The sequence below is a fragment of the Syngnathus acus genome, chromosome 12 (assembly GCF_901709675.1).
Source record: "Syngnathus acus chromosome 12, fSynAcu1.2, whole genome shotgun sequence".
Lineage (NCBI taxonomy): Eukaryota > Metazoa > Chordata > Actinopteri > Syngnathiformes > Syngnathidae > Syngnathus > Syngnathus acus.
This window is the reverse complement of record NC_051097.1, coordinates 5,589,058-5,613,883: the sequence shown is the minus strand read 5'-3', so window position 1 is coordinate 5,613,883 and position 24,826 is coordinate 5,589,058. Positions and strand designations below refer to the sequence as shown.

The 24,826-nt window shown below is 44.4% G+C and overlaps 1 protein-coding gene across 3 annotated transcripts in view; it reads left to right on the top strand.

Annotated features, from left to right (window-relative positions):
- Window positions 1-24,134, top strand: part of znf462 (zinc finger protein 462) — a 28,801-nt gene extending 4,667 nt beyond the window's left edge. Inside the window, exons 1-13 of one of the 3 annotated variants that reach the window (XM_037264976.1) lie at window positions 113-677; window positions 10,099-10,385; window positions 10,671-15,736; window positions 15,821-15,955; window positions 17,482-17,852; window positions 18,656-18,774; window positions 18,904-19,104; window positions 20,026-20,254; window positions 20,322-20,476; window positions 20,604-20,824; window positions 21,074-21,407; window positions 21,487-21,616; window positions 21,800-24,134. In XM_037264976.1, coding sequence (XP_037120871.1) covers window positions 10,139-10,385; window positions 10,671-15,736; window positions 15,821-15,955; window positions 17,482-17,852; window positions 18,656-18,774; window positions 18,904-19,104; window positions 20,026-20,254; window positions 20,322-20,476; window positions 20,604-20,824; window positions 21,074-21,407; window positions 21,487-21,616; window positions 21,800-22,379 — 7,788 coding nt within the window. In that variant the 5' untranslated portion in view covers window positions 113-677; window positions 10,099-10,138 and the 3' untranslated portion in view covers window positions 22,380-24,134. Of the gene's footprint in view, window positions 1-112; window positions 678-10,098; window positions 10,386-10,670; window positions 15,737-15,820; window positions 15,956-17,481; window positions 17,853-18,655; window positions 18,775-18,903; window positions 19,105-20,025; window positions 20,255-20,321; window positions 20,477-20,603; window positions 20,825-21,073; window positions 21,408-21,486; window positions 21,617-21,799 lie in introns of those variants that run through there. The other 2 variants (XM_037264977.1, XM_037264975.1) reach the window with 2 other exon arrangements.
- The last annotated feature ends 692 nt before the right edge of the window (window positions 24,135-24,826 follow it).

The window sequence follows — 24,826 nt, the reverse complement described above, 5'->3', positions numbered from 1 at the left end:
TTTATGTTCTGTTTATCTTGGTGGTATGGCAATGTTTGATGTATGCTTGGCTTCAGATTTCAGTTTCTGCTGCAGCTTCATGTCAGGGTTAAACTTCAACAAGGAAGTGGTGGGAGTGTGTGTGTTTGTGTGTGCGTGAGCTAAAGAGAGGTGTCTTTCCAGTTTCTGTTGTCAGTTGCCACGTTACACCACCGCCAAACTGGTTCCTCTTCTCCACTTTCCATCAGAACACCAACAGTCTGAACGTTGCCTTCTCTCTTGTGTGGGGGAGAAAAAAAGAGGAGCTCAGTGTCTTTATCTGGAGGCTTATTAACACTCTGAGCATTCCAGATCTCTGGTTGAGATGGAGAAAGAGTGTTGTGGCTGATAAATGAAGCCCGTCGACACGCTCAGGTTTCCTGCTCTAAATTCAGGATTTACGGTCCTTCTTCTAGTAAGACAGTGAACCCAAGCTCTGTCAGCCCAAAGCTGCCTGTGGTGGGGAGGGAAAGCGAGAGAGAGAAAAAAACCCTGAATTCTTTGGAGACGCCCGTTCCTTGGGCAGTGTGGTGCCACGGGACAAGGCCTTCATTGAGCTGGAACAGGAGCAGTCTTGTAGAAAGGATCCACTGGCTGGAAGCAGCAGAGCTGTCCAAGGACGATTAAATATTTAAGAGTTTGGAAAGGAGGTCTCGGTGGTAAGTTAATATTGATAGCTCTCTCATCTTTCCCACCCTCGTCTTTTAACTTGTTGAGTTACCTCAAGAGGTCCCATCCTGGGGAGGAACCTCTTCTAAACTTAGCGCTAGCTTTTTAAAGCTTTCCCAGCACCCTCGCAAACATTCCTGCAGCAAACCGCTTGGACTTTTGCTCTCCTAATTGCATCTCGCGTCCTCCGTACTCTCGTTCGTGGCTGTGTCTGGAATACTCCACTCGGACGTGCTGCTAAACCTCTCCAAGTGCCCGCGAGTGTTTGCGACGCTGACTTCCTTGTATGCCCGACAGTGTTTACTGGCACTTGTCCATTCAGGGCCACCCTTTAGTGCATCTCAACAAGATTTTTCTTTTACTTTGTTGTCACATTATACCTAATGGTTGGACTACCAAGTATATTTTGAGATATTAGATGCCAATGCTGAATTGATTTATGTCAGGAAATGGTTTCCTAAGGGAGATGGCTGTGTGGAATGCAAAAGGTTTCCTGGCGTGATTGTCCTCGTGGAAAAACACTTCCTGGTTTCTCTCCACAACCTGTCCTTGGACATTCTACACGAGTTTAAGACTTAAGTGTTGTGTTGAATGTGTACGCTCGAGGGTGACTGAGTCACATTTACAGCAACTGGTTTGGTTATTATTCACAAGAATGACTAGTTTTGTTCAATCAATTAAAGTATCAAGCTATTGTTGTCATCAATATGTCAATGAATGTGGAATGTTACTGGGTGGAGAAATCACTCACTGTTTGACTTTTTTTCCAAAATCATTTGTAGGTTTACACAAGAAACCACGTGGACCAGAAAGGTGAATAGGATAGGAATCATAGAATGTCTCAACCGATAGTTTGCCAGGAATAGAGATCGTATCACAAGTCGGATTTTTGACGTTGGCAACAATACAGTCTATTTATTCACACGACAACACAGCTTTGCACTGATGATTAGATGCTTCCACGGACAGTGTTGAACATCACACCCCGTTGCCAGTGCTCTGCTGTTTTTCTTCCACACAGCCGGCGCCTCACCCGTCACTCCAGATACTACCTCCAAATCTAGGCAATTCATGAGTGGCGCAATTCCATATTCGTGCTGTTGACACAAAATAGTGAGATGGAGGAAAAGAATGAAAGACGTTTAGAAACCGCCATCTTCCTAGTCATGATTCAGAAGCCAACGATAACACGCGACCCATTTGTACTTGTTAAGTGTTAAGATGGAAAGTTGAATCATGAGCTACAAAACAGATTATGTTTCTCTGATTTTCTAAATGTGAATTCACCTGTATTTGATGTCCACAGAAAACGTGGACATGTGTCATGCAGACTTGTGTGACAGACAGGGTGATTCAAATCTCCAAAATTAGAGCTGCTAGTTTCCAATGTTCTCTCAGCAGCGGCCATCTTCTTTTCCTTCCGCTGACCGCCAGCTATGACGGTCTGCAGAGGAACCGGCAGGAGAGTTTAAACATTTCCATCTGTGTAACTAGATAGCAAGCCTAGGCGGCAACTCTTCTCTCTGCTCTCAAAAGGGCTCGCCAAAGACCTCAAGGAGCACAAAATGGTGGACGGTTCGTGCCACCGATACTCCAGCGTGTCCTTGGCCGCAGCGTGGCTGCAGTGTGAAATAGAGCCGTCGGTGTGGAGTGTCGGCTCTGGCTTCGCCTATGATGCAGAAGATAATTCTGGCTGCCCCAAGAGAGAGATGAGGAAGCAGCCAAGTGAACTGACTGTACACCAAAGGAAGATTGAGCAGACTTCCAGACAACTCCAGCCATGCACGTCTGCTTCCTCTTATCTCTCCTCTTAAACCCACTGGACTCTCTATGTTCATTGTTTTTTCGCACGATCGTTTTAACAAAAAGAAGAAAGGTTCTTTGATCTATTGGGACTGAAGACTGACATCATAGAGGCGCATATTATCACAGCAACAGTTTGCTCTGGTCTGAATCAGTTAATGAATGCTGAAGTATTCTGTCGGTTGTGTGGAATTGATTGATTGAAGCTTAAAGCTTTGGCGAGCACTTCTTGGCTGTAACCAGCTCAGGCACTGTTGATTCAGTCTCAACTAGTTTCTTGGTCGTAGGAGAACATTGCAGAGAGAGATTCTTGCCAGAATCGATCAAGGTAATCAAATACGTCTCAGCCCCCCCCACTATGAACAAAACTCAACGCATCAAAACAATAGGATGTTTTGCCACTTTAGGGACTAAGATGATTGATTTCTTTTCACTCCAGATCTTCTATCGAGGTTGACATTTCAAAAAGATTCGTCTTTTGTCGTATGGTGTTTTGTTTTGCTAATGTGACCCACTTTCTATCATCACATCAAGGCTATTACCTTATTATAAAATCACAAACTGACGTGATGAGTAGCCGTCCCATTTAGCTGGGGTAATGTTGCCATCAAAAGGCAATGAAGGTGCATTGAAAATACCATCTCATGGTGTCAGACTAGGAGATGTCATGCTGCTTTAAAGAACCACAGGGAGATGGTCATTAATGCTCCTCTTAATCTACTTGGTCGGTATCTTGTGCAAAACAGGCCAAATGTTGCTAGTTAATTCTCTGTGCAACCGCCCCCACCCCCTCCGTCTTAGCCCTGCTATGTTTTTTTTCAGCAGGCTGAGCACTTTGCAAAACAGAAGGGCTACCCTTGGAGCAAGGTTACCACAACGGCCGCTTCTCCACCAAGCTTTCATGCGGCTTTGGAGAGCAAACATGGCCTAGGTGAATCGTTAATTGAGAAGGCTTGCGAGTAAAGATAAAAAAAAAAAAAAAAAGAACTGAGTGGTCTGTGTGGATGGGTGGCTGATGTCAGGTAGCCATCTGTCACATGGAGACAGTCTGACCTTGCAGTATGGAGAACATGGACATAAAATATGGGATTAGCGGTTTGCTGCTAGTGGCGTTCCTTTTGCTATCCCCCTCTGGCAAAATACTTTTCGTCATACATGCTGTTAGCAATGTCACATTTTAAGTTTCAAATGCTAAACCTCTGTTCAGGTTCTCTGCCAGTTGACTGAATAGCGGTGGTCGTAAATGAGGTCCTTGAGGAGGATGGTCTTTGAGGCCTACTGCGGCGTGCTGCAGTGCTTCCCTTTTTTTTTTGTGTCCTGTGAATGTGACACCAGTGAAGGTCAGGCTGCAGACAGATCAGCAAAGCTCTCTGGATTGCAGTGCCCAGGCAGCTCTGCACTTCCATTTGCCACTGTCTCCTGAGACACTCAGTGTTTTGCTTGCTTGTCCTCACAAAAAACTTTTTGTTGTTGTTGCTGAGTAACAAAAGAAGTTGTCTGACTCAGATTAATACATTTTCATCAAGTAGCCACAATTTAAGCGACTGATAATGCGAATTAATATCCTCTGATACATTGGTGATGCAACTGTTGGCATTTAACATTAGATGTTTATAGTTGACATTTTAAATAATTGATGGTTAAACGTGTGCTATATTGGGGGATTAATGGTTGGATAATCACATTAGGCTACATCCAGCATAGTCACCACCCTCTGGGCAGCATTATTATAACGCTGGTGTCAAAATTAGAATTCAGAACTATAAGAGTGCTGCATTCCAGTAAAAATATGTATTAAAATGAGAACCGATTTATCGTAATTAGTCGCTCATGGAAATGTAATCAATCCATTGCCCGTTTCTAATGTGGACTTGGAATGTGATTTATTTTTATTTATCGTAGGAAATAATGACTAATCAATTGTACAGGCAGTGTTTTAAGTAAAGGACGTGCGCTTATGCGGAATTGGCCGGGTTGGGTAAGCACCTACGCCGTTATGCATTTGAAACATTCTTAGCTGTCATACCAGTGTAAAAAGGAATTGTCTCATACTTGTGCTTGATGACAAGTGACAGACGTTTTGATAAACATGACTAGGATAGCAGAACGGGCCATTTTTTGATTTATGGTTGTCATGTCAAGGAAAAGAAAATTGATTTGTAGAATTAATGCAAGAAGTAGCTGATCATCTGGTCATTGGATGTTTTGACTTGATTATTGTGAGTTTTAATTTTGAACAGTTTTAAAGTAGCGCTGTAATGCTGTGTATTTGTCTCACATTTTGTTCATTGGATTCCAGTATATGACAGATTTTTTTTTTTGACAAAAACGCTCATGGCTGAACATGATGGACTGGTTCCATATCTCGTCTGAGAAGGCGCAGGAGTTCATTGATCGTCCGATGGAAATCAATGTCTCATCTCTGGTGTATTAAGACTTCCTCAAATGAGCTGCATCATGTGATCGCATCATTTAAGGAACCTCTGTTCTTTGCTCAGATGGAGAGCACAGTGAGCGAGCTCACTCTTTTGTCTTATCACAAGTACTGAAATGTCACCGATTAAAAGTGATATGCTCATCAAGGCGAGAGTGACCCAACATGCCTTTGTCAGATTGAAGAGCTGTGTTGTTTTGGGAATTGAGTGTAGTTACAAAAGGTTTTTCTTTTGAAGTGGCTCTTTTTGTAGTGCTGCTGTGGGTAAGGTAACTAAGCTAGCAGTGTTTGCAGAATGCATTTGTGTCAGTGTGGCCAGAATTGATCAAAAAGTGATTCAAAGAGCATGACTTCCTCGGTGGGGTTAACATTTGACAATAAAGTTATAATTATGATGAATCGATTACAGTATATTTATGATGTGTTTGTGTAATTTGTGGTCAAATTAATTGAAGTTGAAATTGAATTATTTCCTGCGGCACCCATGATAATCTCTCACGGCACACTAGTTGGCAAGAACTGATCCAAGAAATGCACCGTAGTCAAATGTAAGTTTGCAAGATTTCAAATGAGAACACATCCTCTGGGTTAGCCTCTCTTCAAATGCTAAGAATTTCTGAAAATCCTCTATAAATGCTCAAAGTAATTTCTACAAAGACAATGGGGACCTCACAGCAGTCGTGGTTTGGTTCCTACCGACCATTAATTCAAAAATAAAAACAAAGCTTCGCTCTTCACATAGTACTTTACCCTTATCTCAAGCCGTCTTCGTTCCATGAAGTCTTTTGTTTACTGTCAACATGGGCTAAGAGAGCCTCCTTGTGAAAGAAAACCCATCACCAGGATCCACAGAATCTATTTTTATCTTTTTAACATACATTTGTAAAGATCCTAAACATTTTGAATGACAAGTTAGCATATCGTTTGTGACCTCACCCTCTCCACTCACCACGCGTCATGGTTGTGGCTTTTATCATGTTTGCAAGTAAGGCCTATTGGAATATGAAGGTCGGTCAGGTCAGACAAGCCCCCCCCCCCTTTTTTTCTTTTTAAACAATTGTTGTTATCCACAACACGGCAACTGATAAAAAGCAAACTCTGAACTGACGTGCTAGCTAGGTATGTAAAGCTATTGTTATGTTTTTGGTACTTGACTTTCATGTGCATCCAGGAAGCGTCTTGGCATTCAAAGAGTGACAAGATCAGCAAGTTGGTCAGGTATGCCTCTTGTCAGTGGGCCAGAAGTAACATAATAGTGGATAAAGAAATGCCAGAGTTTTGTGATATTAAAAAAAAAAAGAGACCCAGGTACATTTTCTCTATCCAAAGAAAGGCCGTTTTGTCAAACCTTTGTTATTTTTATTGTTTGTTTCAATTCAAATCAATCAAAGAAACATGTCATTTATGCAGAGGGAAAAAATGCTTATTACATTGACAAATTGTCGTTTTCTTGGCAGTTGTTTTTGAACGAATAAAGTCAGGTGCGGAACATCTGCGTCGAATCCCAAACCATCTTCCTGTTTTGTGTATTAGAGTCGGTGTTATGTGCTTCAACATGTGATACACTGAGCTCTTCGGAGGCCTGTAACGTCACAGGATATGAGCGCTAGCCATCTTGAGCCTGCATGGTCTTGAGCGCTTGGTGTTGATGTAATGTTCCCTGTTGTTCCTGCAGTTAGATGACGTTCTCTCCATTGAGCTTCTCGCTTTATCAAAGTGGGCCTGAATTGGTGTATTAATAATTTTAATATAATTTTAATTGAATTATAATTATAATTTAAATTTATAATTACTATATAATGCAAATATAACTATTACCTAGTGGTACAATTGGCAGTAATACACCGTAGTAGTTGTACTAAGTAGTACTTAATAGTAAAAGTAGTAGTAGTACATCTTGTAGTATAGTATCAGTAGCACTAATAGTAGGAGTGCTTAGGAGCAGTTTTAATCAAAAGGGATGTGGAAAGTTGCTTTTTTTTTCATAGAACCTTACCGTCAGTTAACAATAACAAACCGAGCAAAAAATAATTAAATTCACTTATAATGATGATGGAAATACAATAAACGTAATAAAGTTACCTTTAATGAAACCAAGTGTTTGTTGTGTTTTGAAACTTTTTTCCTTTTATTCAATTGTACTGTTTCTATTTATCTCTTTGACTCCTTTGTATGATGTCACAGAGTTTATTTATCTCCCTCGCTTCAGGAGTACTATGATGCTAGTATGCTGTTTAACAGATAAAGAATAACCCTTACATCTTTGTGTGGTTTTTGAATGAAAGCATGGAATATTTCACTTAACGCCTTCGGTTGTCAGGTATAGTTGCAGTTGAGGGTAGATCATTTGCAGTACTCAACACCGACAACAGATCTAGTCTTTTTTTTTTTTTTTTTTAAATGTTTATTTTATGGTAACGTCATACAGAGGAGATTTGTGGATTATATATACACTGATTTGGACACAGAATGAGAGCTGTTCCAATTGACTAGTCAAAGGTCAGGAATTGTATCTGGACTCATGAGATACAGGTGCGGAGGTAAAACATGAAAGATGGGAAGTAAACAACATTCCACACTGTAGGTGAAACGTCGAAGATGACAAAGGGCAAGGTCCAAAACTGAAAAAATAACTACAAGAGTCCACGACATAATGACCCTGCTGGTCTTATTTGCTTCCAGACTCACAGACGTAGTGGAAATTAGCTTGCTAACTCCTGTGAAACTGATTAACAAATGTTTTTATTTGTTTATATTTTACTTTTTGCAGTTAGCAGATCGGCTAATATGCAATTCTAGTTGTTATTGTGCATTTTCTGAAGAAGGCTTTATTCATGTTCCTTATTGACTCTGATAATTGGGCAGTTAAGGGTTGTAGTTATCAGTCCCCACACTGTAACTTCATATTTTTTTCCTTCTTGACAACACGAGATAGTACCAACAGCCAGCAGTTGAGGACGAACCCTTAGCACATCTAATCAGCTTAATGCTGGTGTACTCAAAGGCCCTCTTTCAGGCAATGCAGCTGCAGAGTGGAGGGTGTGACTACTGGCAGAGCTCGCTGATGCAGCGAGACCGGTTGGTGATTAACAAATGTCTGTAGACTTTGGAATCTGGGGAGCCCAGTCTGATGGCTTTGTCCTGTGCTGCTCTCAACCAAAAGGTCTTCCAGGTTGCTCCGTCACGCTCCCTGCTCCTCCCACCCTTCCCCTTCAGGCCCTTGTTGCCCCTTCCCGTGCTCTCCTGAGGGCCTGCAGAACTCCCAGATAAAGAAGTTCAAACATGCCTTGCATTTTTAGACCCCCTTGTGGAATGTCGTTGGCGGCTTCTACAAAACAAATGGAAGCAGAGGAGAGGCTGCACTTCTCCATCTTTTTCCACAAAGGTTCGCTGCAACTCTGCTCAAGAGCGCAAACCCCGGTAACTCTGAAAATCCCCTGATGTGACAGATAATGTCCTGAGAAACGAGAGGCGGGCATGCTGGTGAAAGTGTGAGATGATTTCTGCTGAGCTTGTGTTGTACATCTGGCAAAGAGATTTCTGTCAGCAGTTCCTCCGTGACAGGGCGCTCAGCCCTTCTCTTTTTTTTTTTTTTTCCGTCGAGGAAGAGGATCAGGTCCGTGGGTCCATGTTGTACTGCTGGCTGAACACCTAGTCAGCTCTTAAAATGGCTGCCCTTGAAGCTCAGCTCAGGGGAGGATCTGAGCAGCTCAGTCATCGCCTGTCAGAGCTCCAACTGACTAGATAAAAGCAGATGTACTTTCGCCCCCATTAAACTTGGTGTGGCACAGCATTGGCTCCTGGCAGATGCCCTCCCCCTTCCGTAATACCCATGTCAAGAATACTGCCATTTGGAGGCCACTTGTTCGAAAACAGTGTTGAAATGCCAAGAGAGCAGGGCGCGGCTGTAACATGACTCTGTAACAATGGATCCCCTGCTTGCTCAGGGCCATTGTGGCTAATGTGGAGCTCTTCCCTGGTTGACTCGTTGCACATGAAAAGCTGGTTAGATCCTGACACAGTCTCTGGGATTTTGGATTTTCTAGTATTCAGGTCAGCAGGCTGACTGAAAGGCTAATGCTATAGCTCACGGGCCATCGTTAAAGATGACATTGAAAAAGCTTCATTGATATAAACAATGACTCAACTTTAGTTGTGAAACAATTCACTAATTGTTTCTGTTGGGAATTACTCATACGAGTAATTATCAATGACGTGGGAGAATAGCTTGAGAATGTTCTGAAATCCTGTTTTTCATAACTGTCATTTGTCAGAGTGAGAACTAAACAAGAAATATTTTCATTACAGGCCAACTGTTTAGAACAAACGTCAATTAGTTACGGTAAAAAAAAATTCCCACACGTTCACTTTTTCCCCACTACAAAAATGCATACAGTATAAACACATGCTTTATTATTTTACGTTTCTGTACCAGCAATTAAATAATCATATGAAAATGACCTCTTCTGAAGTATCAATTTTTTTCCCCACTGGCTGTTCTTCAAAACTACAGACAAGACTGAAGGAGATGTAAATGCCATCATCCCTCAAATCTTATTTGATAAAATTTGATGAAATATTCTGATCTAAATACTATTGTGTGGAGCTGCTGTCCAGCTGTTGTTTGTTCCAAGGTAATAAAAATGGGATGAATCAGGCCATAATCCCTCTTTGGTCCCTCCATTGTTCCTGGAATGATGCTGCTATGCTCAAAAATGAGACCCCACTCCTACTATTACAACGTACATCACCCAAGTGGTTTAGTCATTAGGGTTTACAAACTGAATTCAGAGCTCCCTTCAAGTGTCTGCTGCTAGCCAAATAGCCAGCCTCAAGCTATAGGCTTTGTCTGATACTTATTGCGGTCTGTGGGCCTCCGTCAGGTCACTAGATATACACTTTATTAAAGTTAGCTAGTGTGGTGACGGTCATTGTTTGTACATTTAGGCATAATGGTTTTTGTAGGATTAGGAAAAAGAAAGTAAAGTCTAAAAAAAATGATGCCGTCAACACTCAACCTAACACTTTAATTATTTTTGATTTTATTTAAAATAAAAATGGAATTTCATCAGTAAGCACTGTGCAAAATGTAATAACAGTACAGTACAACAGTACATTAATAGGTTATTTCTCATGTTCTAATCCGAGTCCCATTTTGTCTGTTTTTCTCCCAGGTTTCCCTGATTTTCCAGGGAGTGCTCTCCCTGCTTAGTGATGGAGGTACTGCAATGCGACGGCTGTGACTTTCGCGCCGACTCGTACGATGACTTGAAGAGCCACATTCAGGAAGTGCATACAGTCTTCCTACAGCCTGCCGACGCAGACGATTCAGACTCACCGAAAGCCGACGAAGAGGAAGAAGACGAAGAAGACGATGACGACAAGCAGCCGGAGGAGGAAACAGAGCAGGAAACCGCAGACAAGGATGACAACAATTGCACACCTCCTGAAGCTGGAATGAGTAATCTTCACACATAAATTAAAATGTTACAGTTCATTTACCTTGCGTCAACTTTAGACACACTTTCTGCATAAAAAGACCATTGCTTGGTTTAGTCGAGGGTCATGAATATTGATTTACTCAGTGCTACAAAATAGCTTCAAATTGGGAATTGCCAGATGATGATACTATTACGACACTACTCTCATATGCTGAAACTGTCCCATTTACCTCTCTGTTCAGAGCTAAAAAAGGAGATTGTCCTTATATAGCCGATGTCTAATGCACTTATAATCTTTTGTTCAGGTCCCAACTCTGCCGACAGCCCCAGCAAGGCATCGCCGAAGCAAAGCCCCGAGACCCATCTGCTGTTTTACCAGTGCAAGTTCTGCGTCCGTTACTTCAGATCCAAGTCGTTCCTGAAGAACCACACCAAGAAGGTGCACAATGTTGTCGAGGAGGACGTGGTCCCACAGATCTCCTCTCAGACGGAAAATTCCAAGGGGTATTCCTGCCAATATTGCACCTACAAGACTCCACGCAAAGCAAGGATGATGAAGCACCACGTTATGTATCATAGGCAAGTTTCCTCCGGGGTCTCCGGGACTGCCTCAGAGACGGCCGAAGCTGACGAAGAGTCGTGTTCATCCAGCGGCCTCACGAGGGGGCTGTTAGCCTGCGAATGGTGCGACTATGAAACTGACCAGAAGGCCAGCTTGACCAATCACGTGGTCAAGGAACACGGCGATAAGGTCAATATAGTGTCCAGCATTCCCAAACCAGAAGGGGATGCATGTGCGAGCTCACCTAAACCAGATTCCCTATCCCAAAGCCCCACAGGATCAAAGACAGCTTTGACTGAAGGATATGAGGAGTCAACGAGAGAAATGCTCGAAAGCGCATCAGCGAAGATTGCTGCAGGATGCTCTGCTTCGCCCAAGGTGCCCAACAGAGCCAGTGATATAGAGGCCAACTTACTCAACGAAGAGGACTCAAGGAGCAGTTTAGAGGGTGAAGATGAAGAACTAGGTGATATGGACGATCCCAACTACACTGGAACGCTGTCGGCAGACGCAAAGCAGCTATTAACAGATGAGGACAATAAACTGCTGGAGACGAAAGGAATACCGTTCAGGAAGTTCCAGAACCGTTTCCAGTGCCCCTTTTGCTCCTTCCTCACCATGCACCGGCGTAGCATCTCGCGCCACATTGAAAACATTCACCTCTCTGGTAAAACCACAGTCTATAAATGTGACGAATGCCCGTTTATTTGCACCAGCCCTCTTAAGTTAGGCACACACAAACAGAGTCACAGTTCCTCCGACGTGGAGACCATGGACCTGACAAGTGACAGCCCAGATCCTCACAATGACAGCACGACGGATTCCGTCAACGGGGGTAATCTAAGTATATCCAAGATGAACGGCAAAAAGTCAATCAGCGGGTTGAACGATCAACAGAATCCACAGCGCTGCACGCTCTGTAGTTACTCCACCACCACTCTGAAAGGACTGAGGGTTCACCAGCAACACAAGCACTCTTACTGCGATGACATGGACCCCACGGTCTTTGAAAGTCAGTTGGCTGACCAACTGGACACGGATGTAGCAGCATCACCGACTTGTCTACAAAAAACCCAGACCTCGATTTTAGGGCTAGCCACCAAAAAACCCTTAGTCAGTGGTAAGCGTGCGAGGAAGTCCATTAACGATTTGCCTTTGGATTTGTCCTCAGTCAAAAAGAGAACAAGAATTGATGAAATTGCCAGCAACCTTCAAAGCAAAATAAGCCAAAGCCAGCAGGACCTGATCATAAATCTGGACGACGTAGATGACGAGGACATGGCCGAGCATAACAGCGACGCGGGAAGAAACCGCAAAGGGAAAAATGCCGTCTTTGCTTACAACATACTACAGCCTCAGTCAAGGGATTCCCCTCTCAAGGGAAGCAGGATAGGGAAAAGAAAAAGCAACCCCAAATCAAACGCCAGAAGCCTTCCTCTGTCCCTGACTCTTTCTGACGACAGTGAAAACATTTCAGGTGATCTGACTGAAAGTCGCGAGGCTACCCAAGAGAACAGCGACTATTCCGGGGATCCTGGAATGGCGCGTTTCTATTGTAAACACTGTGATTACCACAACAAATCCGCTCGTAGCGTCAGCACCCATTATCAGAGGATGCACCCGTACATCAAATTCAGCTTTAAGTACATCCTGGACCCTGAGGACCAGAGCGCCGTCTTTCGCTGCTTGGAGTGCTACATTGAGTACACAAACTACAACGACCTACACCAACACTACATGGATCACCACCCGGAAGCTAGCAATGTGCTCAACTTTAACCAACCCAATTTGGTCTACATGTGTCGCTTCTGTTCGTACACCAGCCCCAATGTACGAAGCCTAATGCCCCACTACCAAAGAATGCATCCCACCGTCAAGATCAACAATGCAATGATCTTCTCTAGCTATGTTGTGGAGCAGTCGCACAAGTCTGGCGAATCACAAACCCTGAGAGAGATTTTAAACTCCGGTCCCAAAACGTTTAACTCGGCCACGTCCACTCCGAGGTCCACCTCGAGCCCGCTGCTTAAAACGACATCCAAGACCCCCGAATCCGGCACAGAGATGGACTCCCTCAAGGACGCCATGGCCGGAAGTGTCGTCGTATACAATTGTGACGTCTGTTCTTTTTCCAGTCCCAACATGCACTCTGTTTTGGTCCACTATCAAAAGAAGCACCCTGAGCAAAAGGCGTCATATTTCCGCATACAAAAATCCATGAAGGTTGTGTCAGCAGATCAGCCCCTCGCAAATGCATCGTTTAACTTAAACACATCAACTACCCCCAAAAAATCAAGCGTGGCATTGTACGGATCAGAAGAGGATATGTTCTACTGTAAACACTGTGTATATAGCAACAAATCTGTTGTGGGCGTGCTGGTGCATTATCAAAAGAGACACCCCGAAGTAAAGGTGACGGCCAAATATATCAAACATGGTGCCCCCACCCCGGCCTTGCTGAAACTAATTGACGAATTACAAATTGCAGCGCCAAAGCAGTTTTTGACGCAGTTCCCAAACAGCGGTCACGATGGCTCCAACAACTCCAGCCCTAAACCGGGAAGTGGAGAGAAGTGTGAGGACGAGTTGTTCTTCTGCCAGCACTGTGATTACGGCAACCGGACTGTCAAAGGAGTGCTCATTCATTACCAGAAGAAGCACCGGGAAACCAAAGCTAACGCCGACCTCGTGCGTCGCCATACCGCCGTCGTCCGGAGTCAGCGTGAGCGCGCTCAGTCGAGCAGTGTCTCGGCCCCTCCCGACCCGGAAAACACTGCGCCACTACGATCCCTGAAGTGCCGACACTGTTCTTACACATCTCCTTATGTCTACGCCCTCAAGAAGCATCTCAAGAAGGATCACCCGACCGTCAAGGCCACAGCCTTGACAATTTTAAACTGGGCTTACCAAGATGGCATTCTGGAGGCGGGGTATCACTGCGAGTGGTGCATTTACTCCCACACCGAGCCTCACGGCCTGCTCCTTCATTACCAAAGACGCCACCCAGAGCATAATGTGGACTACGCCTACATGGCCAGCAAGCTGTGGGCTGGACCAGAGACCACTAAACAAGGGGGGAGCCAAGAAACAAAACATTACAAATGTAGGGACTGCGCCTTTGAGGCTTGCACCGTTTATGACATAACAAGTCACTATCAGGCAGTACACCCCTGGGCCATCCAAGGGGACGAAGCTGTGATTTTGGATATCATCAATGGAAAGCCTTCAGCCGAGAAGATGCCCACAGAACACACGTCTTTTAACAACCAGTCTATGGAAGACGAAGGTGCTCTGTACATTGCCACACCGCCCCGAGAGAGCAACCCACATCCCGCTCACCCACGTCTCTCTATTTCGAACAATCCCTATCAGTGCACTGTGTGTCTGTCCGAGTACAACAGCCTCCATGGCCTCCTCACCCACTACGGCAAGAAGCACCCCGGTATGAAAGTCAAAGCGGCAGACTTTGCGCAGGAGGCGGACATCAACCCCAGCTCGGTGTACAAGTGTCGCCACTGTCCCTACGTGAACTCCCGCATCCATGGTGTCCTCACCCACTACCAGAAGAGACACCCCTTGGTTAAAGTCACGGCAGAAGACTTTGCGGACGACATTGAGCAAATTGCAGACTCAAATGAGGTCGACGACAAAAACAAGACTCAAAGGCAGGGCTACGGTGCGTACAGATGTAAAATGTGCTCGTACACACACGGGACACTGGAGAAACTCAAAATCCATTATGAGAAATACCACAATCAGTCGGCCACTGAGATTTTCTCTCCCGGTTTGACACATTTCTCAGTCAGCCAAGAGACAGAACCAGTGGCGGAATGCAGTGCCAGTCATACATCAAGCACAAGGAAAGTCCAGGAGGTCAACGACGCGGACTTCACCCTCTCACAGTTACCCATCAATAAGCCTGAGAAGCACGCCGTGTTCAAGTGTCAGCTTTGCAAATACTTCTGCTCCACTCGCAAAGGCATTGCTCGCCACTACCGCATCAAGCACAACAATGTCCGTGCTCAGCCCGAAGGTAAAAACAACGTCTTCAAATGTGCTCTGTGTCCGTACACCAACCCGATTCGCAAGGGCCTGGCAGCGCACTACCAGAAGCGCCATGATATCGATGCCTACTACACCCACTGTCTGGCCGCTTCCAAGACCATGACCGAGAAACCCAGCAAAGTAATATTACCGCCCCCTTCAGAACAGGAGAATTCGGAGATGACCGAAGAAGTCCGCTTGGCCGTAGAGAGGCGAAAGTGTTCTCTTTGTCCCTTCCAGGCGTTCAGCAGAAAAAGCATTGTGTCACACTATATCAAACGCCATCCAGGCGTCTTCCCCAAGAAGCAGCACGCTAGTAAACTCAGTCGCTACTTTACTGTCCTCTATGCCAAAGAACCAGAGAAACCGGAAGATAGTCCTATGGACGAGGACGTCAAGGAAGCGTTGCAGGATGCCCCTGATTTAGAGCAAGATGCGGACTGGCTGCCATTTAAGTGTCTCAAGTGTTTCCAGTTGTCCTTCAGTACCGGCCTGCTGCTGTCTATGCACTACAACGACCACCACAGGGCAGACTTCAAGCGGGACTTTGCCGTGTCGCCGGAACCTGAGGAGGACGACGACGACGCCTCCGAGTCCTTCCAGTGTTCCCATTGTGAGCTGAAGTTCCTGTCTCTCCCCACGCTCGCCACGCATCTGCTCAATCACAACGAGGAGTTTCAGAAAAGGGCCACTCGGCTCGAGAGGAGGCGTCAGCTTCTCAGCAAACACAAAGCAGCGGCCGTATCAGAAAGCAAGCCCGAGAAGGTGAGAAAGAATGAAGTAAGAACTGCAAGATTATTAGAAGCATTAATGTCATGGCATTTTCTTTTTTTTTTTTGTCGTTGACAGGAAAGCTGTGCAAACAAAAATCCTATAGGCTTCAGGTGTAACTTTTGCATTGAGGTGCACACTACCATCCGCGCCATCTGCAATCACCTGAGGAAGCATGTCCAGTACGGAGAGGTCAAAGAGGGACATGTCAAGGTAAATGTAGTTATTTGACGCATGCATTTTCCCCTCATAATCTTTCGATGATTGTCACAATATCGAACGGCAGATACAAGTCTCCCTCAAACCAAGACTCAGCATGCGCAAAGAAAAATAGAAGAAGCTAGGCGAAGTGTTAGCGTCCTGATTGGCTGTCATTGTGTTTGACTTCACTGTGGCTGAGCCCTACTCGTATTGACCCCTCAAACAAGGATTTGCCATTGTAAATATTGAACTGGTTGAACATCTATGGTTAGCTGCGCAATTAGTTTCCCAGCAAATTCGGCAGATTCACTCGTGACCCCAACTGTACTGCAGGTTGATCGCGCAGGATAATTTTTTGAAGATATCACATTTTCTCAGTTTGATCAGAAGGGTGAAAAAAATGCTTAAAGGGCAAGTCAAGTCTAAAACGTTTTTTACAATAATATGTTCTGTGCCCTCCTCACAAGTCTATACACTGCGTTGTGACTAATGTTGCATTTGTGAAATATAAATTAAGCAGCAAAATCCACTTGATTTCATCCATCTCCGGGGGCGGCCATTTTGCCACTTGCTCTCGACTGAAGCATATTTCTATGACCTCGTTTTTGTTTTCCCTCCATTTGGTGCACCTGTCATTTTAAAACCATCTCAGTCTTTGACTTCAGCACCACAGCATGCTCATCGGTTCCCTGTGATCTGGTTCTCTTGACGCGCGCGTCTTGTTCTTCCCCATTTGCTTTCGCTAGCGACAAAGGCGTCTGCCAGCTTCCTCTCCAGACAGCACAAGAGGGGTGGGCTTGGGGGGGCGACGGCCGACGAAGAGAGCATAAGGTATTACTTTTAGAATAGCGGCGGGTACCCGTTGGCGCATTAGTATTCTGGGGAGACTGGGAATGAGCCTGTGGATACAAGGCCTTGACCAAACTGAGGACATTAATGGATTTGATAGTCAACCAGCACACTGCAGCATAGCTACAGATTCATTTGTGCATTTTACAGAACATTTCGCCTCCTCAGGTGGTCCCTTTTAACGATAGTAGAGAGAGGTTCACTGTGAAGGTGCCACATTGTGTTTTATGGCTGCATGAAGGGCAGGGTCAGGGCTTTCTGCAAGCGCGAATGAGTCTTCTTGAGGCTGTGAAAGCAGTCACGGTGATTGTCCTTTTGACTTGTGACAGCCGCAGAAAGCTTCTGCAGAAGATGAGGATAGATAGAAAAACATGCCCTCTTGTCACCTGGCTGAAATAAAAATTCAGCACACAACCCAGGAATAAGGATTGGGAGACAAAAGTAGTTTCGGATGTAGTATCGACAAACTCAAGCAAATGGTTGTTAGATGGTGACCAGTCAATGATGTAACCAAATATTGTCTAAACCCAAAGTGGATAGAATTGAGCGTGAACTGGGACCCTGAATAGATTTAGACCAGAGTCCACACGTTTAAGACCTCCAGCCTTATTTTATTTTTTGTACCTTCGATGTGAGCTAATGAGTTGTTTAATAGGCAAATAATAAACTGACCTGTCTTTACTTTTCAGCAGGAAATCAGTGAGGTGGCCCTCACGGTGCCGTCAGAGAGACTCGTTAATGGTGATTTGGAGGAGGATGAAACTGGAAGCCTCCAAAGACTGGAAGACGACGCGAAAGGCCTCGCGTCGCTCGCTGCGGCTTCTTCCGCTGTTGCTACAGCAACACCGGAACCAGACTTGGATGCTGTGGATGGGAGGTCCTCGACGCTGAAGCAACGGCTTGCGACGGGGGGCCACCCATGCGCCCAGTGCGACCGGGTCTTCATGTCCATGCAGGGTCTCCGTTCCCATGAGCGGAGCCACTCGGCCATGGCCATGATCATCAGGGAGGACAAGTATAGCTGCCAGTACTGCCATTTTGTCTCACCCTTCAGACACAAGTGAGTGGGAGCAACATTCCTATTGCAAGTTAAACAATCTCATTTATGAGTTATTATTTAAATATTTTCAGGATTTGGTTTAAATTTTAAGAAGTCAATACGATTTGAATTTTATGAAAATATTTTGATTTGGATTTTAAACTTGATCTCAATCATATAAAAAATGTAAACAATCTATAGAAAGTGTTAATTTCCAGGTGTTAAATATAGATGGATTTTAATTAAAGTTTGGAAAAAAAGTCCTATTCATCTTATACCACTCACCAAATGTAATATAGTAATTACTAGCAGTAATTTTTAATGAAGGATTCGTTTCAGCATCAAGTGGATTTTCATCTGAAATGTCATGGCTATAAATGACATCCATATTGAACAAGCTTTTACTGGTCAAACTAAAAAAAAAACAAATATTTCCTGTTGACCAGTGTTATAAGTGTTAATGCTGCCACAAAAACATTCTGTCAGTTGAGGGCTGGATTTTTTTTTTTGGTCAGACACTCAGCGATCTGGACTGAGAATCAGGTGTAATCCCTGCTGAATACTGTGTGCCCTGACCTAGAAACAGGCTGCACTCCCATGCCACCTAGGTAGGCTGGCATTCAAAACACAGCCAGCTTCCCCACAGGACCTCCCACCAGGGGATTGTGGGTAGATAGATGAGTTCCCCCTCGCCTCCTCCACCTCAGCTCCCCGTTCTGGAAAATGCACTTCAAAACCATAGCGATGCTTGATTCCATTTGTTTTATCTTCCATCATGTTTGTTTTAGTTGAAATGTTCTCTTGTCTCTTCTTCTCATCACCAGTCTGGACAGACACATGCAGTCACACCACGGCCATCACAAACCCTTCAAGTGCAAACTATGTCCCTTTAAGTCTGCCTACGTGAGCCGCTTGAAGAGCCACCTGCACAAGGCACACACTGGTAAATATACAATTGTCGCAATACTATACAAATAATAATATTTGCACAACTAGCGGCCATTATGTTGGGGATGTTGTCCACTTAATAAACAGTTGACTCAAATTGACACCACCGTATTGTATTCATCAGGTGAGCAGTACACGTACAAGTGCTTGTCCTGCCCCTTCTCCTCCATGACCATCAGCCAACTGAAGGAGCATTCGTTGCGAGACCACGGCGAAGCTCTAACCCTTCCCAAACTGCGAGCCGCCACGCAGGCTGCTCACGCCGCCCTCAGGACCCCCACCCGACCTACCACCAATGCGGAGCAAAGCCTCTTGACTCCGGACGGTATGACATGTGGGAAGGATTGGCGTTCGTAGATTGTGATGGTTCCTAATGTGGCAGAGAAATTCTGCAGATAGAACGTGCACTTCAAACTCAGAAATATCCTCAGGCAAAAGCTGTCCACTTCAAGGACAAAATCCCTCTGAGCAAACTCGGCAATGTTTATGCTGTGTAGTGTAGTGCAATGACCTCTGGTGTACATTGGAGAGACCAAGCAGCTTCTAAATACAGTATATTAGCAGTGCAGGAATTTTGATATTAAAATTTTTTTCCTCATTAATACTGCATATTTTTGCAAAAAAATATTATGATTCCTGTAGCAATATATCTTTGTGCTGAACAGATAGCAAGTATTGAAATGTATGATAGATCCTTATCCCTGCGAAGCATGCTCGATTCATGTGTTGAATTCCTCCACCTTAAATGCAAAAGCAAGGAAGCATTGTAAGAGTGAAGCGAAACCACAAAATATTTTTCCTGCATGTTTCGGCAAACTCCTGAGTGCTGAACGGTGGGTTTTTCAGGTAGATATTCTATTAGTGTCACGGTGGCTTATTTATTGATGTGTCTGAGCCTCAAAGTAGGGCGAGAAGATGAGCCCGCTCGCTCACATAAACACTCTTGAGAGAACGAATGAAGCACGTGCGCGTTTGCTTCGTCGCCGCTCTCCCGCACTACCATTGATTGAACACGCAAGTGAGATGTATGCATGTGGCTGATATTTAAAATGAGTATTAGGCGAGATTATGTGGCTTGTGAGTTCATTTGTTACAATGGGTTATAGATTAAATCCAAATGTCTGCCAATCAAAAAGTCATTGCCCATTATGTTAGGAAATAAAGGCTCATTTCTTCATTTCATTTTAATTCAAATCCTAACCTTTGTGAGCAGCATTTAATATCAGCGATTATGCTTATTTTTCAGATACCTCATATTGGGAACCGAGTGACGTCCACCAGCAGCTCAGCCACTACCAGATCTCCTCTCGCAGTCACACGTCCTCCGGGGATAATCGGCCCGACAGCATCCTTACCTGTGAGTTCTGTGAATTCAGCTCAGGCTACATGCAGAGCCTTCGGCGACACTACCGGGACCGCCATGGAGGCAAGAAGCTCTTTAAGTGCAAGGACTGCTCCTTCTTCACCTGCTACAAGTGAGACGCCACTAAGCTGACTCATACATGTTGGAGCTGATGTGAACAGAGCTGCTATTGTTCTTAGGAATACGTTCACCTTACACGTGGAGGCGGGCCACAACAGCAGCAGCAACAACAACAACGCGCAGGAGGATGTCCAGAAAGACCTTCGCTGCCCTCTCTGTCTCTACCACACCAAATACAAGAGCAGTATGATTGACCACATTGTCCTACACAAAGGTACACAAGCTGTATTATTATTATTTTTTAAAACTAAGACACACCACAAAGGGCTCGTGCCCAAAATTCTAGTGACCTCAATGATTAAGCAGATCTACTTATAGTCATGTGATTTTCTTTCCACCAGAGGAGCGCGTGGGTCCGCTGGAGGTGAATCGCTCCAAGCTGTCACGCCACCTCCGGGGTGTGGTCTTCCGCTGCCACAAGTGCACGTTCACGTGCTCCAGCGACCACGCCCTGCAACTGCACCTGCACAAGCACGAGCTCAAGCCCTACCGGTGCCAACTGTGCTACTACGACAGCCGCCGCCGCAGCCAGCTGGAGGAGCACCTGCGCCTCGAGCACAAGGTGAGGAATGTGAGAAGCCAGGCCAAAGCTTTAGCTTTGCGGTCTTCCACATGCAAGGAATGAAAAAGGAAAATCTTACTGAGAATTTATGCATGTATGATTTTTGCAACCTTGTCAAAGTTTTTTTTTTAATTAAATTTCTGAAGAGGCTATCTTTGGCGGCTGAGAAAGGGAAACAGCCAGGGATGATCAATTACTCATTCTTCCAGTGGCATGTCAAACTCAAGGACACATTGTGGCTGCACTTAGGTCATCCGGAACTTTGAGCTGATGGGCCGCGTCAATTTAGACCAGCTGGAGATGATGGAGGAGCAGGAAAACAGCAGCAGTGATGAGGAGCCGCAGCAGCAACAGCAGCTGGAGGAGGAGGAGGATGAAGAGCAGGAACAGGGCGACAGGATGGAAATGGCGGTCGACGAAACCGTGGCTTTGGCGGAGGAGGATGAAATCATGGAGGTGGCGGAGAACCCGAGAGAGGAAGAGAGAGGTGTAGTGGATGACGAGCGGGAAAACAGCATCCTAGAGGAAGAGCAGAATGAGGAGGAGTTCCAAGAGATGGAAGAAGAAAGGCCTGCACACCAAGGTTCCGTATTAAAACATATTTCACAATGAAAGTAATAACATCAATACCAAACTGAGGCGTCTGACACTTTGTTTCCCAGAAATTCTTGCTTCTCCAACAAGCAGCAGCAGCAGCAGCTGCTCTGGAGAGAAGCGTATTCCCTGCGAATTTTGTGGACGCTGCTTCACGAACAATTTGGAGTGGGAACGTCATGTCCTTCGGCACGGCATGTAAGTATTGAAATCTTTTTTTTCTTTTTTTTACCTATTCCGATTTTGAAAGATGCATATCGTGAATAGTAAAATGACCTACCTGTTTTTTCTTTTAATATACACATATAAGATATCACGTGCGATTCAGTGTGATCTTCTACCACCATACAATTCTAGTGTAAATATTATTATCTCCTACAGGACGGTGACTAATAGTCAACAGGAAACCAGCACAAACTCCAACATGGAGGCCTCTGCCCCAAACTCCAACACGGAGGCCTCTGCCCCAAACTCCAACACGGAGGCCTCTGCCCCAAACTCCAACACGGAGGCCTCTGCCCCAGACTTCAACACGGAGGCTTCTGCCCCAGACTCCAACACGGAGGCCTCTGCCCCAGACTCCAACACGGAGGCCTCTGCCACAAACTCCAACACGGAGGCCTCTGCCCCAAACTCCAACACGGAGACCTCTGCCCCAAACTCCAGCACGGAGACCTCTGCCCCAAACTCCAGCACGGAGACCTCTGCCCCAAACTCCAGCACGGAGACCTCTGCCCCAAACTCCAGCACGGAGACCTCTGCCCCAAACTCCAGCACGGACTCTGCCCCAAACTCCAACACGGAGACCTCTACCCCATCCTCCCTCTCTTCCACCTTTGTTGACACCGGACCAGAACTTTCCGTCAACCAAGACGAGGATCAAAACACGACTCTTTCGCCGGGTCAGCGCACGGATGATGGGGAGCCGCCTGATGCCAAAAAGGATCAACAGTTGGGTTGATCCAATTGGGATTTTTGGAAGTTAGGTTAAAATAGGATGTTAAAGGAAGAAAAAAAAAAGTGAAAAGCTTTTACGAGCTCACGCATCATTAGATTGTCGGTTTAGGTTGTGCTGCTTTAAAAAAAAAAAAAACGCAAAAAAATGCTGGCGGTCCCCTAGGACAGATTTTAATATATTGGTAACCAATAGTGAACTTTATTGCTGACATTCTGGTCAAAAAGTACAATGAAAGATGCCACCTATCTATATACAAATTTATTTATAGAGAATGTTGCCCCAAAATGATTATCCAAATTGAGCGTATTTGAAGCACCTTTGACATAAGAAAAAAAACACAAGTAAACAATGTAGAGAGCTACCTTATCTTTGTCCCATTCAAACCTTGTGTTAAAACGTGTAGGAAGGATCGCACCTTATCTATTTTACTACTAATCCTCATTGGTAGAAACAATTTTGTAGCGAGTTGCTGTTTTCAAATCAGTTATAATTATCATATTACGCAATAGACTTCAGTCCCTAGTTGTTTGGACTGTACTGTTTATAACAGTTGTTCAGTTATTTCATTTAAGTTATTTTCACCCTCCACCCCATACTTGTCATTTATGTGCTTTTTTCTTTTCACGGCTAAGGAAGAAAACAAAAAAGGCATAGATTGTATTTGTGTTCAAAGTTGCTGCTCGAACGCCCAAAAGCCTTATTACAAAGAAACAAAATATAGCAATCAGATTTTTGTCAAATGCCCAAATTAGCGATGTTATCGGAAGAACAATGAGCACGTTTGAGAGCACGTTTGAGAAGTTTTATTGTGCATCACCCAACTAGCTTGTCAAGCCTGCTATGTTGCGCTGCTGTGGATGTCTTTTCCGTTTGCGGACAAAAGGGAACTCCAGCTGGCATCCGTGTACAGAACTATTTGTTACATGTTTGAAATGTGTTCTTTCGGAAAGGATACGCTAAAACCTCCCCCTTTTTTTAAAAAATCTTTTAATGTCCTCCCTAAAAGAAATACAGTAGTTGAATTGCATCAGAACCATCTTAAAGTCAACTTTTGCTTCAAGCTACAAGACACTGTTACAGCTCTGATACTACCGCCAGAGGTAGAATATGGCTGGGTTGACATTGTATGTTCTTTCCATTCTTACAGCATAGCGGCTTCACAAGTCAACCCGTCAATCCCTTGAGATGTGGTTCCCGCTAATCCTCGACATTTGTATCAGTCACCATGCCCGTACTTGGCTAAAGGCGGGAATATATAAACCTATATGTGCTTCTCTTTTACCCGACTTAATCGTAGCGATCGGGTCGGTGCAGAGTTCTCATTTCCCAGTTGGACCTCCTCTCTTTGTGAAAACCAGATACCGGGACAATCTTGGAATCTGAGGCCCTTGAAACTTGATTTTTTTTGTGATTCTGTGATGATCTTGAATAGTTTGTGAATCTCCCTCACTGTGTGATCGCAGTCTGGTTCTGACTGTAAAAAAAAAAAAGAAAAGAAAAAAACCCCAAAGTTGAGTCCCTGCTGACAACACACTGGATATATACTTTGTACATATGTTTTTTTTCTTCTATCCATAGGTTTAATAGATTCTGTCCTTCTATGCCTTCTTGTTTCAATCTAAATCCCTGATATGGTGGGTTGTGATCGTTGCCTAGGATGATTGTTTACAATTTGATTCCATGTTATCTCTGGATATTCTGTACATATTGTAATTCATTGTCTTTTTTTAACTTGGTAATAAAGTTATCAGATAACTCTTCATCTTGTTTAAGTGCATATGTAATCTAATAATATGCTTGCTGATTTATTTTTTTGGGATGGGGTCGGGGTTGTTGAGACACATGCTCACATTTGATGTCAAGTCTTATTTCCAGATCGCAGAGGATCAGATTTTTAATCTCCCGCTTTACTGCTTCAGACAAGGGGCAAAGGAGGACATGATGTGAGGGTGTGCCAAAACAGGCGAGGGCGAAGATGAAATCTTACCACTGAAAAAGGAGTCCAGATGGATAGAGGTTTATAAAGATTGACAGATTTATGCGTTCTTTGCATGTGTGACTTTGCATGTGACAGATCAGCGATTCTCTGACCACTGGGCACATGTAGGACAATCAATAACAGACACATTGTTATGCGTGAATGGTTCTGACTTGATTCCAAGCATAAAACAAGAACTAAAACTGCTGATGATAGTAGGTTTGTATTTAATTACTCCAAACCTAAAAAACACTCCTTGCCCTAACAAATACCTGGTGCAAAATGGCCATTATTACTAGTACCCCCCCCCTAACAGTTGTTTACACAGAAGTAGTATGTCAAGCATATTTTTTTATATACGAAAACTGCACCGGGTGTGACGTCATCAACATGAGCAAAATGGTTTGTTTAAACTTAGTGGCTTTAAACAAGTCTGAATTTATTTGGGGTTTATTGGCTTAAGCGCACATTA